Source organism: Gossypium raimondii, chromosome 11 (genome assembly GCF_025698545.1).
Source record: "Gossypium raimondii isolate GPD5lz chromosome 11, ASM2569854v1, whole genome shotgun sequence".
Lineage (NCBI taxonomy): Eukaryota > Viridiplantae > Streptophyta > Magnoliopsida > Malvales > Malvaceae > Gossypium > Gossypium raimondii.
In genome coordinates this window covers 4,485,546-4,502,824 of record NC_068575.1, presented here as the reverse complement: position 1 = coordinate 4,502,824, position 17,279 = coordinate 4,485,546, and the positions used below count along the sequence as shown (strand labels likewise).

Sequence of the window (17,279 nt, the reverse complement as noted above, 5' to 3'; positions counted from 1 at the left end):
ATAGAGGGCAGAACTGAGAAAATATTCCGATTTTTGGTTCAATCACGAGGGATCTGAGCTTCTCACCGATATATGAAAATAAAAATAAAGAATACCCACCCCAACTGATACATACAATAGACCACCACAGAAACAAAACCAATGATGAAATTTTATATTTTAACAAGTTATACTTGTCTTAAATTGAATCCTTCATATATGTAGGTATAATTGCGAGTTTGGATTTGGTTTATATATCCAAACGATGATCTTTTTTAATGTGATTGAATTATCAGTGCTACTCTTCAACTTGAGACTAAGTCTTCTATTTTAGGCTTTCCTTTTTTTTCCTATAACATGGTTGGACCACAAAATTATACGTATTTTTTACTCAGATTATGAGTCAATGGATGCCTTACTTAAATCCTTCGAATCAAAGTATCTAAAGAATATTGAACTAACATTAGGAAAGTATTAAACTCGGTTGTTTCTCTCCTTATGATGAGCCTTACACCCCTATCCAACCTTATGGCAAAACCAAGCTTCCTCCCTCCGTTTATGTTTGGGCTGCTATTTGCAACCTTTGGGGTTATTTTGTCTGCAAAATATTCTAGCATCACCGTTGATCAATCTGCTCTTCTAGCACTCAAATCTCATATAGCTCATGATCCTCACAATTTCTTGACAACTAATTGGTCTACTTCTACCTCCGTTTGTAGCTGGATTGGTGTCACATGTGGATCTAAACACTATAGAGTCACTGCTCTGAATTTGTCAAGCATGGATCTCACAGGCACCATTTCTTCTCTATTGGGAAATCTATCTTTCCTTGCTTGGCTCGACATTCATCAAAATAGTTTCCATGGCTCTTTACCCATTGAGTTAACTAATTTGCGTCGGATGAAATATTTAGACTTTGGTAACAATAGCTTCAATGGAGAAATCCCATCATGGTTTGGTTGCTTCACTAAACTTCAAAGATTGTATCTGGACGGTAACCACCTCAAAGGTAAACTATTCCTGATTATTGTTTCATTGAGTTTTTTTATCTAATTTCTATGAAAAATTGTTTTAAATAGTGAGGTAGGATTTTAAACAATAACCACTAAATTCAGTGCTAGTAAAACGAAACTTAATCATAGAGTATATCTATTTATTTTTTATTTATGTGAATTGAGCCATCAACCAATTTAAATGGTGCCAAACGAAACGTAGTCAGATGTTCAATGCAGTTCCTGATTTACCCTTAGTAGTAGGTAGGAACACATCAAAACTCATAGTCACCTCCACAGCCCCATACTTGACGAATAACAGAGTGAGATATCTCATCAACATTTGTTCTTTGTGAGAGATATGAATGAGCCAAACCTAAAGTGTTGGTTTTCAGTTGTAACGACTTTTGTTGAAAAGTCAAAGTTGACTTGTGATTGGTTTAAGAGTTGTTTATAATTGGTTTTTAGATGTGATAGCCTTATTTCTGATATAACTTTCTTTTTACATTGTTGTAGTTTATTTTAGCTGCTTCTTACTAATGCTTGCTTCTAAAGAAACAAATTGGTTAGAGTGATCTTTTAGCTACTAAGACTACTTGGTCCATGAAAAAAATGTTCTAGAATTTCACCTTAAATTTTATAAATTTTTCTGAATACCTTTGAATTGAAAAAGTTGAGTTGTGTTTGGGTATTTACTAGAACTTCTCCATAGCTCTAAGTTCACCTTCTTCTACATGATTAAGCTTCCCATTAATTCAATAAAAAATACTATAAAACTGAACAAAATTTACATGGTTAAAATAGATGAAAAGAAAACAAACACCTAATGTGATCAATAAAAATACATTTTGTGACATTTTTTAAGCATCACGACTTTTATTTATGCTACATCCATGGCATTTTCTACTTTTCATCAAAATTTTCATGAAAGCTCCAAATCACTTTTCATCAAGTTTTTTTTTTTTTTTGGTATTTTCATGATGTTTATCATTTTGGGTGTAGTGTAAATTCGAACCTTAAGAGTGATGTGCTTTATTAGTTATTCTACATAGTTTAGTCCATCATATCAAATAAATTGATATAATTATTAGTTTTTCTACATAGTTTAATCCATCACATCAAAGAAAAATGAGAGAGAGACGAAGATAGAAAGACGAGGTTAAAGATTCTTTGTTAATATTAATCAATGCATTAATACGAATTACAAAGACCTTGACTTATACAATTCATCTTAGAGAATTATGTCCTTTTCACACCATAAAAATGTTTTTATAAAAGAATATTTCATCTTTTATTTGTATTCTAAATTCAAATTAACGGAAAGATTCAATTTGACTATAAAAGTAAAAATAATTATAAATTTATTTAACTGATTTGAAATGACAAGTTTATTATATTTACATGAAGCCTTTATCAAAAAAATATGATAATAATTATTTATTTGAGTATACATCACAAATAAATTTTAACCTATGTAAGACAAAATTTTACTACATTGATAATAAAATTTAACACTTCGTTAGATTTGAGATTTTTTTTCTTTTCTAAAAAAAATTCACAAGCTTCAAATGGTTGTTCAGTTTAATTAATGTACTAAACTACATATAATTGAAATGGTTGAAAATGATCTTGATTATATTCTCATTAATAAAATATTGGTTTATAACTAACAATGTTCTTATTGCAGGTCATCTTCCATCAAGAATATTTGATAACCTTTCAAAATTGCAAATACTCAATTTAGAATCAAATCAGATTTCTGGTAAAATTCCAAATAGTATATTCAAGTGTAAAGAGTTGAGGATTTTATCATTGTATAACAACTCTTTGGAGGGAAGTTTGTCTTTAGAAATTGGGAATTTGAGTATGCTCCGATATTTGTTTCTTGGTGACAACAACCTCATAGGTAAACAATTCCTCACCTTTTTCTTATTTAATTTCAACTAATAATTGTTTGAAATATTGAAGCATGACTTTAAACAATAAAACTTAATTATGTCAATTCAGCCATCAACCAATTATTTGGTTTAGGAGTTTGTTTGTAATTTTCTTTCCTATTTTGGCATGTGTCTGTATTTAGCATCTCATGTTTTACTAACCGCTTAGATATTTATAATTCTTTTATTTTGGCCGAGAAAAGAACTTAAAGAAACTTCTCTAAATGGCATATGTTGCTTTTATAATATTCTTTAAAATAACACAGAAATTTTTTCTAAGGCAAGTTAACTCCATAAAAGTAGAAATTTTTAGAAAAATATGTTGAAAACAAAACACCTAGTCATAAACAATCAGTTATTACAAGTATTTTATTAAAACTTTTAATTTCACTAGAAGTAAATTTATATCGGGATAAGAAAAAAGTTAAATTTTACATTAAATTAATTTAAGATTTGATTTTTAATTTCGACCTACTTCCTTTTGAATCACACAGTACTTCTAACTAGCTATTTCTTCTACCTTTTAAATTTGCCTTATTGTTCATGTCTTGATTTACCCTTTAAATTTGCCGTATTGTTTATGTCTTGATTTCGTTGTTGCTAAGCCATAGTTGATATTATTGAATAGGAAACAAATAGAGTACATAAGTTGTAGCTTTGACTACAAAGAAACACGGTACATATTATATGTTTCAAACTTATTCCAACCTGCATTGATAACACCACCCGCTATTATTGTGTCTTTCTCTTCTTCACACAACTCAGTCTCACAAAATACAACCCTGAAGTAGCTTTGATTTTTGACGATTTTTAGGTTCATTATAAAAATAATTAATAAATGTTGACTTTTTTTTTTGAAATAAAGTTGATGATTTTAATTATATATTTTAGGTGAAATTCCGTCAGTTATTGGAAACTTTATTTCTCTCACGGACATTGATCTTGGTCTTAACTACTTTACAGGTAAAATATCATCTTTATTCTCTTTTTGTTGTTACTGTTATGCAGTCTCTTCTATTTATAATAAAATCGCACTATATATTACTAATTAATTACAATCTTTTAACTTCTTACTATAATACTTTTGGCTTAAAAACAATTAATTACACATTTAATTCTTTAATTACTTTGAAATTAGAAAAATATAAGAATATTGGTATAATAAAAATATCAATAACTTGAATTACTAATTACTTAAATTCAATATAACAAATATGGTGATTTGAATATTAAACTAGTGAAATGTGGATTCTTGATACTATTGGATTTAATATCCTGTGTAGTATTTCTTGAATTACCATAGATTAGAATGCTGATTTATCAGAAAACATCCTACCCAACTCTACTACACACCATAATAGATGTAGCACCCCAAACCGGCCTGGACATTATGGCTTAATCTGGCGGTGTCACATAGTAGTGTGTTTGAAAACCGAAGCTTCTGTTGAAAAAAACCGTAACTTTGCTTAAAACATTTTCCGTTTAGATCTCATCGTTAACTTTTATTAATCCTAAAATAGTGATTTTTAATCAATCGTTAGTTTGCAAAACATTATACATTGCGGAAGCTCTTTAAAACAACTTGTGTCATTGTGGGTATTTTGCTAAAACACATGCATTTCTTTTCAAAACCATGTTTTACCTACCTCTAGCAGATATAAAACATAAAGTAGTGTTAAATCCAAACTTAAAGCAAAAATATATAGCGGCCGTTATTACAAATAAAAACCCCAATAAAGCTTTAAAAATGAATGTAATTAAATATGAAACAGTAAAAAAAAAAAGAGTCGTGGCCACCGCTGAGTCCTCTGCCACACTGATCCGCCTATTACTGGGGATTACCTGTACAGATTAACAAAAGGGGTGAGTTTTCAAAACTCGCAATTCCCCATGCAAACAAGCATAAAGTATACAGAAATAACCAAACAGTAAACATAATAAACTCAGTTCGGGCCTAAGCCCTTTTTAGTATCAGTGACAATATTAGTTTGGGCTTTAGCCCATCTCAATACAGAAGTAATCATGCATTTGGGCCTTGACCCATTACAATATCAGTAATCAGTGCAATAATAGATTATGCAGTATACAAGTCCTACCTAGCCAGCCTCTACACACCATCTCCGTCCAACCCTACACTTCATGTGGGGATATAATCAACCCACCCATCCCTATAATCCAAAAAGTACCGAATGTTACACTATACAGTAATATGCAGCTGAGCTATCAGTAAGTTAGGCTCATAGCCTTCCAGCACACTTCCTCCGATCAATAATAAGCCATCCCCATGCCATGCATCATACAATTATGTCATGTCATATCATGGTATCATACATGCATTCAGTACAATTTAACAGCATGCTTTATATACAGTCGTAAATATAAATATCGTTCATGGATATAACAGTCATTCAATCAATTAGAGGTCTAGGTAAGCTACCGTATAGTTTGTTCACTGTCGTCTCGGGCGACCCGTGCAACCTTAACATCAAAACAGTGAAAAATGGGCCCATATTCCCAAAATGGCCTTGGCCGTGTAGATCACATGGCCTGGCCCAATAAAACTAAATTCGAAACAAGAAACGCATCCCTTAAGCGATGAAAAGCTTACCCTAGCACCTCGAAATAGTTGATTACGCAATAGTATGATGAGACCCTTAATCCACGCGAGATGCTGCTGCCAAACGTCAGAAACCCCTGAATCAAAGTTGGAAAAATCGTAAGTTAAAGAGAGCAAAAACTCTACTTACCCAGAACGTTTGACGACAATTGACCCAATGGAACAAAGGTGTGGTAGCCAACAAAAAGAAACGAAAACAGAAAGAAGAATGGAAAGAATAAATTGGGTTTGAAAACAGAAAAACAAAAGGTGAAGAAGAAAGGGAGAAGAGATGGCGTAAAAAAGGTAGGGAGTTTTGGGAAAATCAAAATTTTGCAAAAAGGAAAACAATAATATTCAAAAAAATTGATAACCCCAAAATCCACTCCTTAAATTCTCTCTACCAAACTCCCACTACTCAAACTCTCTAACCGACGAGCAAATAAAATTTATTTGTCCTTACACTCACGCAAGGATTTGAACTCTTGACCCTCTGTCAACCAACACTCCCCTTAACCGCCAGACCAGCAGATTCATTCTAATAAGTACTTACAAACTTTTAATTAAAAGCCCACTAGCCAGAAATAGGGGTTAAGTCATGAAAATACTAGAATTTGCCAAAGCCAGGGCTTGAACTCAAGACCTCCCAGAATCACCTAGACCACTTAACTATAAATGCCAATACACAATTGTGTCACATTTTCACAATAACAAAAATAAAAATTTTGGGGCGTTACAATCCCACCCCAATCACAGTAGCAGAACATGCATACAGAATTAACAGATATATCATGCTTAACATACGCTCATAAACAAATAGCAGATAATCGAACATAGACATGCTCATAATAGTACCTCAATCTAACAAAACATAGAGATTTAGGGTTTAGTAAGCCTTTACCACCCCTACGGTAGGTCCACAGTCGATTAGGACGACCCGTACGACCCTACGAAAAATTTCAGTATAATGGGCCCACATGCCCGTTTGGGGACACACGGGTGCCCAGATTGGCCTTACTCGTGTGGATCAAACGGCCTGGCCCATATACCACACACCCCGTGTGGTGCTCACGTGTGCAACCACTCGTCCGTGTGACCTACACGCCCAATTTGGCCTAGCCCGTGGGGCTCACATGGCCACACTCCGGCCATCACACGGCCGTGTCTTGCGCACGACCTGGCTTTTGTCGATCACACAACCGTGTCATCGCACACGCCCTTACCACACGGTAGTGTGGCATCGACAGTGGGGTTTTTCGACTTTCACGGAATACCATTTTTCTACATTTCGGGTACACACCTGGTATTGTTTCGCAACGAAGAAACTCCCACGCCCTCCAAAACCTATGGAACAACAATCTATCGCCCATTTAGAAAACAATTTAATGACACATCTCATAATCCCGAAATAACATAAGAACTTACCGTTGACAAAAACTAATATCGACGCAATTTAAACTATCAGATCTAATATTCTTCTCCATCGCCTTCTCCTAAACCAGAATTCTGTAAAAATCAAATCCCCTAACAACCTCGAAAATTGCACTACAAAAAAAGAGATACCTGGCAGTTTACCAAACATTAAATATGAAAAGTCCACTTACCTAGATCCCACAACAAGCACCAAATTTCAAGTATATTTCAAACAATAAAAGAAAATTGTTCAGATTCAAAAAGGGAATAAAAGAGGAGGACAACTCAAGTCAGAAATTTCAGAAAGAGAAAGAAAATGAATTTTTGGAAAAAAAAAAAGATAATGCCACAATCCCCTATATCTCTCCCACTAAACCCACTACTCACAACCAACACAGAATTTCGGTTCAACCAAAACTCTCACCGTTAATAGAGTAAAAATAATCTCCCACGCTCACGCAAGGTTTTGAGCATAGGACTTCTAACACACCAACTCCCTTACCACTCGAACCAGTAGGCTCATTCTAATATAGTTTTACAAATAATTTAATATAAGTCCAATGAGCAGAGATAGGGCTTAAATCCATAAATACCCATAATTAGCCAAAGGTAGGGCCTGAACTTGAGACCTCACACACACATTCAGAATACTTAACCACTTAAGCAGATGTATAATTGTGTCACATTTTCACAAAAGCAGAAATACGAATTTTGGGGCGTTACAAAACAAAACTTAATCATAAAGTATATATATTTATTTATCTAATTTTTATAAACAATTATTTTAAAGAGTGAAACGTTACTTTAAACAATAATCACTGAGTTCAAAACGAAACTTAATCGTAATATATATATTTATTTATTATTTAAGTGAATTGAGCCATCAGCCAATTTAATTGGTGTCAAACGAAACGTAGTCAGATTTTTAATACAACTCCCGATTTACCCTTAGTAGTAGGTAGGACCACACTCATAATCACCTCCACGACCCCATACTTGACGAATAACAGAGTGAGATATCTCGTCAATCTTTGTTCTTTGTGAGAGATATAATGTAAGTTTTCAGTTGTAACAGCTTTAGTTGAAAAGTCAAAGTTGGCTTATGATTGGTTTAAGGGTTGTTTATGATTGGTTGAGTTGTAATTATAACTTTCTTTTTATATTGTTGTAGTTTATTTTAACTTCTTACTATAGTAATGCTTGTCTCTAAAGAAACAATTTAGTTACAGAGATACTTTTAGCTACTAAAGACTACTTGGTACATGAAAAAAAAAAAATCGTGCTCAACTGTTCAACTCCTAAGTCCCTTTTCACATAGACTATATCTGGGTCGAGCGACATTTTCTGTTGCATTCGAATTCTCCTTTTGGGTTCTTAGCAGTCACTTCCAGTAGAATGTAGTTCTAGTATAGGGATTAGCAATCTTGACATCAATATGGTTTCCCAACACCCTAACCCATTCCATATGTGCTTTTAAACCTTTGAGCATCAATAAAATTTGCATATCTAACCAACATGAATCTCTTTCCCACTTTACTCCTTTTTTATGGGGGAATGAATGAGCCAATACCTTGCCATGATATTGGAAGGTTGTTGATTATAGGAGTCACAGACTTACATCCTCTTACCACACTTGTTTAGCTTGTTTTTGTATTAACAATTCTTTAATGGCTTTATGCCTTTATCAGAATATGTTCTCTCTCATATTCTACTTTTTTTTTTTTTTTTGTAATTTTGCACAATTGACTTAAACATCTAATCCAGCTGATAGAACTCAAATGATACGTGTCAGACTCCTCTATAATTATAAAATTATGTCTTCATTAAATGAATTTGTAGATACTTTTTCAACATCAATTAAATTAGTTATTTTTCTTTTCTTTTTCCCTGGTCAGTAAATTTGATTTAGTAATTTGTTGAATGTCATGTGGTGTAGACATGCTATCCATGTAAAGTTCTCAAAATATGTATATGTGTACATATATATGTATATATATATATGTGTTTGCTTATTCCTTAGCAAAAATTGTATCAATACAGTATTTATCAATATTACATTACGTTTGGCTTAGAATGCGCATGTGTTTTTAATAATTTGTGATGAGACAGAACCATAAATTTGAACAAGAATTTATTAGCATATCCACGGAATATGTTAGAATTAGCTAGATTTTGTCAACCACAAACATTCTATTGTTTGGGGGATTAGTTAACCATATAGAGAGGAATTTGGTGTACTATACAGGGCAAAGATATTGTATGCAATAGTCTGTTGTTTCATTGTAGCAAATCAATGCTATAAATTTAAACAAAACTTCCATGTTTAAAAATAGATAAATAAAATAGACGTTCAAGTGCTCAACAAATAAATTAAGGGTTATTTAGAAAAATATTTGTAAATTTTGATTGATTTAATTATATGTTTCAGGTGAAATTCCTCGTGCTATTGGAAACTTGACTTCTCTCCAAAGCCTTTATCTTGACAATAACAAATTGACAGGTATAATTTCATGTTTCTTTTCTTCTCTTTTTGTTATTAAATCTATGCATTCTTTTTAATAATTAAAATAAAAGTTACCTTAAGTTTACCTTGAAAGGTAATTTAGTGGTAGTACCCTTTTAATAGATTAAAATCTTTATCATTATTATGCATTTAGAAAATTCAAGATGATATCAAGTAAATTAACCGACCATTAATTCATTGTGTGTGTTTTTTCACAAATAAAATTAATGAGATAGAATTATAAGGAACAATTACTTCATAAATAAATAATAGAAAATTAATCCAACAATTCTGTAATGGCCGAATTAATAAATATTTTTTTTCTAAAATGTGATTAATTACTTTGTATTGATTGAAAGAGGCCTATGCTAATATAAAATAATTGTTTAGTGCAATACTTAGCCTATAATTGGCCGTTTTAGCCTTAATAAAATCAATTCCTTTGTTGAGCCCAAATAATATTCCCTTAAAACTTTATTTTTATATTGTTGTAGTTTAAGTTATTAGCTTCTTACGATAGTAATGTTTGTCTCTTAAAAAAAAATAGTTTCAGTGACACTTTTAGCTACTAGGACTACTTGGTACATGAAAATAAAATTGTAGAATTTCACCTTAAATTTTGAAAATTTTCTCAAGACAGCTATTTGACTTGACGATAGTTGAGTTGTGTTTGGGGATTTACTAGAACTTCTCCACATCCTAGGTTATCTCTAAGCTCACCTTCTTCTACATTAAGCCTCCCATTACTTTAATGGTAATCTTATAAAACTGATTAAAATTTACATGTTTAAAAATAAATGAAAAAAAAAAAAACAAACACCTATAGTGCTCGATAAAGAAATTAAGGGTATGCTAAAAAATATTAGTAAATTTTAATAGATTTAATTCTATTTTTCAAATGAAATTACACCCGTTATTGAAAATTTAGCTTCTCTAGTTCATATTAGGCTTTCCAACATGTTAAGAGGTATAATATTATATTTCTTTATTTATTTTTTAAATTTATGCAATCTCTTTTAGTTGTAGTTGAAATTTTTATACTATTAACTAGCTATTTCTTCTACCCTTTAGAATTGCCTTGTTATTTATGTGTTGAATTAATTGTTGCTCAGCCATAGTTGATATTGTAGAATAGGAAAGAAATAGAGTCCATGAATTTTTTTGACTTTGATTACAAAGTACATAGTTCATATTATATGTTTCAGACTTATACCTACCCGGGTGGATAACACCACCCATTACCATTGTCTCTTTCTCTTCTTCACACAACTCCCACAGCCTCACAAAATACAATCCTCAATCAGCTTTTATTTTTGACGATTTTAAGTTCTGTTATAAAAAAATTAGTAAATTTTAACTATTTTAATTATATGTTTTAGGTGAAATTCCATCAGCTATTGGAAATCTTACTTCTCTCGTGTTCATCACTCTTGGTAATAACAACTTAAGAGGTATAACATTATCTTTATTTTCCTTTTGTTGTTAATGTTATAATACTTATAATAAACCGTGCTATTTATTATTAATTAACTTTACAATTTTCTAACTTTTTAGTATAATACTTTTGGCTTAAAACAATTAATTACACATTTAATCATTTAATTACTTTGAAATTAGAAAAATATAAGAATATTGGTATAAGAAAATATCAATAAATTGAATTACAAATTACTTAAATTCAATATAACAAATATGATGATTTGAATATTAAACTCGTTGGCACCACTACATTCAACAAAATATAACATAATTTATAATGATAAAAAAAACTATACATTAGGCTATAATTTAGGTTTCAAAAATATTAACTCATAAGAAAATGTCAAGATTTAGATGAAAATTTATATCTATTTATATTTTATAATTTTCATTTTAAATTTAAAATTTCAGCTAAGAATTGCGTAACACTATAAGAAGGAATTCGTCATTCTCATGCAACTAATAAAGGGTTAGATGTTGTGAAATAAATTAATCATTCATTTTATACGCTCCATTCACGTGTATAGTAAATATTATTTATTTTAACAAATTTAACTATATATTTCAGGTGAAATTCCTCTAATTATTGGAAACCTTACTTCTATTGTGGTCATTGATTCTTCTAACAACGAATTAACAGGTATTATATATTTTTTTCTTCTTTTTATTGTTACAGTTAAGCAATCTCTTTTAGTTGCAATAGAACTTTGTTTTTTTTTTTTTAAATGCCCTTCACTTTGTCTTGTTGAAAAGTATCCGAGACTTTATCAGGAATAGTATCAAAGATTTGTCAGCTTGATTTTCACATAAGACCTAACTTTGCCAAATGATTTGCAATTAAATTGTCTTCTCTAAGTATATGTTGTAGCCACTATTGACCTTCAGTTCTCAAGAGTCATCGATCCTTTCTAAGCATTATAATACCAAAATCATCAATCTATTATCAGTTAGAGCAATGATCACTTCTAAATTATCAAATTGAATTGTCACCTGTTTGTATCCTCTAAAATTTATTATCTATTATTAATTAACTTCACAATTTCTTACTATAATACTTTTTACTTTAGAAAAGAAAGATTTAATGGCACATTCAATATTTTAACTACTTTTAACGTCGTAAGAAAAATGTACGAAACATTGGTACAGGAAAAAGAAATTAAAAATTACTTAAATTTAATGATTTAAAAACTTGAAAGTTAAACTCAAATGAATGAATCTTGGAATCAGAATCAGAATCAGAATATTTTATTCTTTTAAACTCTATTTTTTCTAAGTCATATTAGATTTTATTAAAAAATGTTGCAGAGAATCACATGTCCATAATCAGCCTACCCAAATACAGTAAACAAAATTACAGGACACCAGTGAAAAAAATAATGAGTATTAAGTATAGTACCACCATGCCTAGAAAAAGCTTGATCTCTTACTTCTAGCTTTGGCCATTTCCTTTGCAATGACATTACCTCCCTGTCCACTTTAATAACACAACCACTGCTAATATTGGGTGGAAAAATGTTCACAAAATGCAGGGGTTCTAGGGGAAGAATCGAAATATAACATTTTGCATGGGTCCAAATATAATTTTACTATTATATTAACTTTCAATTTTACAATTTCTAAAATTATTAAATTAGAAAATTTCTATTTTAAGAGAGAGAATTGAATTATAAATATTCGAAGGTTAAAGTGCAATTTAACCATTCTAATGACTTGAGATTTTCATACTTCAAAATGTCTAAAACAAATTTTCCATTTTATTATTAATAAGATCTATCAATTCAAATTTGATTAAAAGTATTTATTAAGTAAATTTATTTACTGATAAAAGAAGTTAGATTTTACATTAAATTAATTCATGTTTTGAGTTGTATTGTGTAACTAACCTTAAAATGCATCATTGCATTGTTGTCCTACAATTCAATGCCTTAACCATTAAATCAATCCTACGTATTAACATTAGACTTCTACCTAACTATTTCTATCATTTTAATTTGCCTTATTGTTTATTTGATTTTTTCTCAATTCAATACTCATATGATGTGCTGAGATGGTCGGAGATGATGTGTAGCGGTTGGGGTAGGGTTATATGTTTGTATATGTTCTACTCCGTTATAAATATGTTTTTCATAAATCTGTCTGATATGCATTAACTGTTTTAAGTTATTCGTTATACACTGAGTTTCAAAAACACATTTTCTGTTTGATGATATTTTCAAGTAATCCTCAGACTTAAGCAAGTCGATGCGCCGAGAGCTCAGATATAAAACTAGTTTGTTTAATTATTTTAATTTTCATTAAAATCATATGATGGGGTTGAAGTGTATTTGTAAGTTTGGACTCTCTAGGACTATTTCAGTTTTTGAACTTATTTTCGGTTTACGCATGACAATAGTTTAAACATATTTTCTGAAAATCAATTAATTTTGAAACAACAAATTAGGTTTTCCAAAAGAACGACAACCTAAATGTTTCTACTGCAAAATAACTGATTAAAAATAATTTCTATTAAACCAAAGTTTTTAAGTAACAAAAATTGTCCTGTTTTTCAATATTTTCAAAAAGTTAAATTTTCAGCCATTCTACGTAACCACTCCAGATTTAGCCATAACATTTAGGCCGAGTTTAAAGTGTTACATTGATATGCTCTTATTGAAAATGGATACAAATAACGTACATATTATGGGGACCAATGTAAGCTAGAATATCTAATCCTCCTCTACAAGTATGAATTCTGTCATGTGGTGTCTTTATGTTAATTTAGTGGTTGACATTTTTTTTTGGATACTTTAATTTTTCCTCTTTATGATTTATGTGGTGTTTTTTTCTTCTAACTAACTATTTATAAATTTGATTTTTTTCATAATAATTAAAATTACTTCTAATTGTTATAAGTACAAGTTTTAAAAAAAAATGACGAAGAAAATAGATGCTTATAATGCTCAGAAAAATAAATTAATGGCTTGCTAGAAAAAAATATAATAAATCTTGATAAATTTAATTATATGTTTCAGGTGAAATTCCTCCTATTATCGGAAATCTTACTTTTATTGAGATCATTGATTTTTCTAAAATCGCTTAACAGGTATTATATCATTTTCTTCTCTTTTTATTGTTACAATTAAATAATCTCTTCTGGTTGCAATAAAACGTTGTTATCTATTATTAATTAGCTTCACTTTTAGTTTTTTTATATAATATGTTCGACTTTAGAAAAGAAATTCTAAACTTAAATGATTTAAAATTAAACTCAAATGAATGAATCCTAGACTCAGAATCGGAATATTTTATTCTTTTAAATTTTTTTTCTCAGCCATATTAGATTTTATTAAAACATTTAAAACGTGAATGATGCAGATCAGAATCACATGTCCATTATCTGCCTACCCAATGAAAAAAAATAATGAAGTATCAAGTATAATACCACCATGCCTAGAAAAAGCTTGATCTCTCGCTTCTAGCTCTGGCCATTGCCTTTTCGATGACATTACCTCCCTGTCCACTTTAATAACACACAACCACTGCTAATATTGGGTGGAAAAATGTTCCCAAAATGCGGGGGTTCTAGGGGAAGAATCGAATTATAACATTTTAAATGGGTCCAAATATAATTTTACCATTATATTAATTTGAAATTTTACAATTTCTAAATATATTAAATTAACTTTTTCTATTTTAAAGAGATAAAATTGAATTATAAATATTTGAAGATTAAAGTGCAATTTGACCATTCTAATGACTTAAGATTTTTCATTATTCAAAAGGTCTAAAACAAAATTTCAATTTTATTATTAATAAGATTTATCATTGATAAGTAAGAATTCAAATAGGATTAAAAGTATTTATTAAGTAAAAGAAGTTAGATTTTACATTAAATTAATTCATGTTTTGAATTGTATTGTGTAAGTAACCTTAAAATGCATCATTGCATTGTTGTCCTACAATTCAATGCCTTAACCATTAAACCAATACTACGTATTTCTTACCCAAAAGATAAGTCAGAAGAGGGATATGAGAGAAATCATTGAAAGTATATTAATTAACATTACACTTCTACCTATCTATTTCTACCCTTTTAATTTGTCTTATTATTTATTTGTTTACCCTTTTAATAAGACAGAAACAGAGCATATGAGTTCTAGCTGTGACTATACACCATTCGTCGAAGATACTCCACACCACTACACTCAACAAAGCATAACATCAATTAAAATATTTTATTTTTTTCAACTCGAAATGGTCTCAATCAAACTTGTCTTGATTCTTCTAACTATGAGTTTTAAATGTTAGTTAATTTTGATATACTTAATTATATGTTTTAAGCGGAATCCCTTCAATTAGTGAAAACTTACTCCTCTCTAAATCGTTTATCTCTTCCATAACAAATTGTTAGGTATAATTTAATCTTTCTTTTTCATCTTTTGATGTTACTTTTATGCAATTCCATCTTACTATTACATAAATCAAAATAAAAGTTAGTTTAGATATGTGCTTAGAAGGTAGTAGTAGTTTTCATTTGATAGATTACAATCTTAGAGTCGTCCTCATACATCTCAAAATTGTTAGAAGTAGTATAGTAAATTATCCAATCATTTTTATTGGCTATATATTCAATGCATGTATTACACCACAAATACAATTCATTTACATTTATTGTTTCAAAGAATCTTCAAACTCCTAATTCTAATTCTATTCCAAATTTTATCCAAGGACAAATTCCAACTCTACCATCTTCATTGAAATGGTGCCTCCTTTCAGAGAACAACTTAGTTGGAGAAATCCCTTCTTCAATATGCAATTTGAGTTCCCTTATGATTCTCTCTTTATATAAGAATAGTTTGCGTGGAAGAATTCCGGAGTGCATTGGAGATTGGAGTTCTTTTTTAAATAATTATGTTCATGGTAAAATACCAAAAGGTTTTGCTCAAGGTTGCACGTTACAAAATTTTCAAATCAACAACAACCAATTAGAAGGGTCACTACCACGATCTTTGGCTAATTGCAAAGATTTGAAATTTATCGACGTTGAGAATAACTTTTTAAATGATACTTTTCCGGACTGGTTAGGAAATTTGGATCATCTACAAGTTCTTATCTTGAGATCGAATAGATTTTATGGCCAAGTGGTTAACTCTAATGTTATTGTTTCCTTCCCTCGTCTGCATGTCATTGATCTTTCTCACAATAATCTCAGTGGCTACTTACCTATCAAGTTTTTTGAGAATCTGCATGCCATTAGAAAAGGGAATGAAAAGAAAGGTAAACCGGAGTACATGATGAATTCACCAGTTAATTGGACGCGGTATTCTTATGTGAGAGGTTTATCTTTCATGGCAAAAGGGTTAGAAATGGAGTTTGAATCACTATTAACCAGCTGGATGGTAATTGACTTTTCGAATAATAAATTCTTGGGAGAAATTCCTAAAACACTTGGTGAACTTCATTCACTTATTGTCCTGAATCTCTCTCATAATAGCTTAACAGGTCCTATCCCATCATCATTAGGTGATTTGTTAGAGCTTGAATCATGAGATCTCTCATCAAACAAGCTCCAAGGAAGAATTCCAACGGAATTAACAAATCTTGGATTCTTAGCGGTGTTAAACCTTTCTCAAAATAATTTAACAGGACCCATTCCTCAAGGAAAACAATTTAACACTTTCAACAATGATTCCTACATAGGAAACTTGGGTTTATGCGGGTTGCCATTATCAAATAGATGTGATAATGATGAGAAAACTCCAGCCAAATTTGATGGAGATGATGATGAAGAATTGAATTGGAGATATTCTATATTGATGGGATACGGATGTGGGTTGGTGCTGGGAGTGAGCTTGGGATACATTGTACTCACAACTGGAAAACCATGGTGGTTGGTTAAGATCATCGAGAGAGTTCAACAAAGATTTGTAAAAAGGTAGAGAAGCGAACTCTTTAGCGGCTTTTTTATTTTCTTTTACAAAATAAGTTGCGGACAGAGTAGAAAACTTCATTGCTTGGTGGTATGCAAGCCTTTCTGTATAGTTGTTTTATAATTGTGTTGACCTTATGCTTTATTGTATGTTGTGTTGTTTGTAATATGTTTTCCTGGTGTTTCTGGTGATGCACTAGATTATAAATACTGTCTTAATTGGGGCCTTCTATGTGTTTTCACATCTTTTTAACAAAATTGATGTGGCTACTTAGAATTTTTTTTATAAAAAAAAATTGTATTTGCAATAAGAAATAGATACGCCAAAAGAGGTTAATTTCTTCCAAAGATAGAGTTGATAAAAAATAGAGGAGGTAAAATAACACAAAACTATAATCTACAAAACTTTTGTATTGAATTTGATCAATCATGATTTTATTACCACGTTTCAAAAATTTCAAATTACGATATA

General features: G+C 30.5%; 1 protein-coding gene across 1 annotated transcript; it reads left to right on the top strand.

The window, feature by feature from the left end:
* Positions 1-439: 439 nt before the first annotated feature.
* Positions 440-16,817, top strand: LOC105801331 (receptor-like protein 9DC3). Its single transcript, XM_052623520.1, has 7 exons — positions 440-988; positions 2,659-2,877; positions 3,800-3,871; positions 9,346-9,429; positions 10,800-10,871; positions 15,964-16,401; positions 16,525-16,817. The coding sequence occupies exons 1-7, from the start codon at positions 478-480 to the stop codon at positions 16,815-16,817; spliced, it is 1,689 nt and encodes a 562-aa protein (XP_052479480.1). The 5' UTR covers positions 440-477.
* The last annotated feature ends 462 nt before the right edge of the window (positions 16,818-17,279 follow it).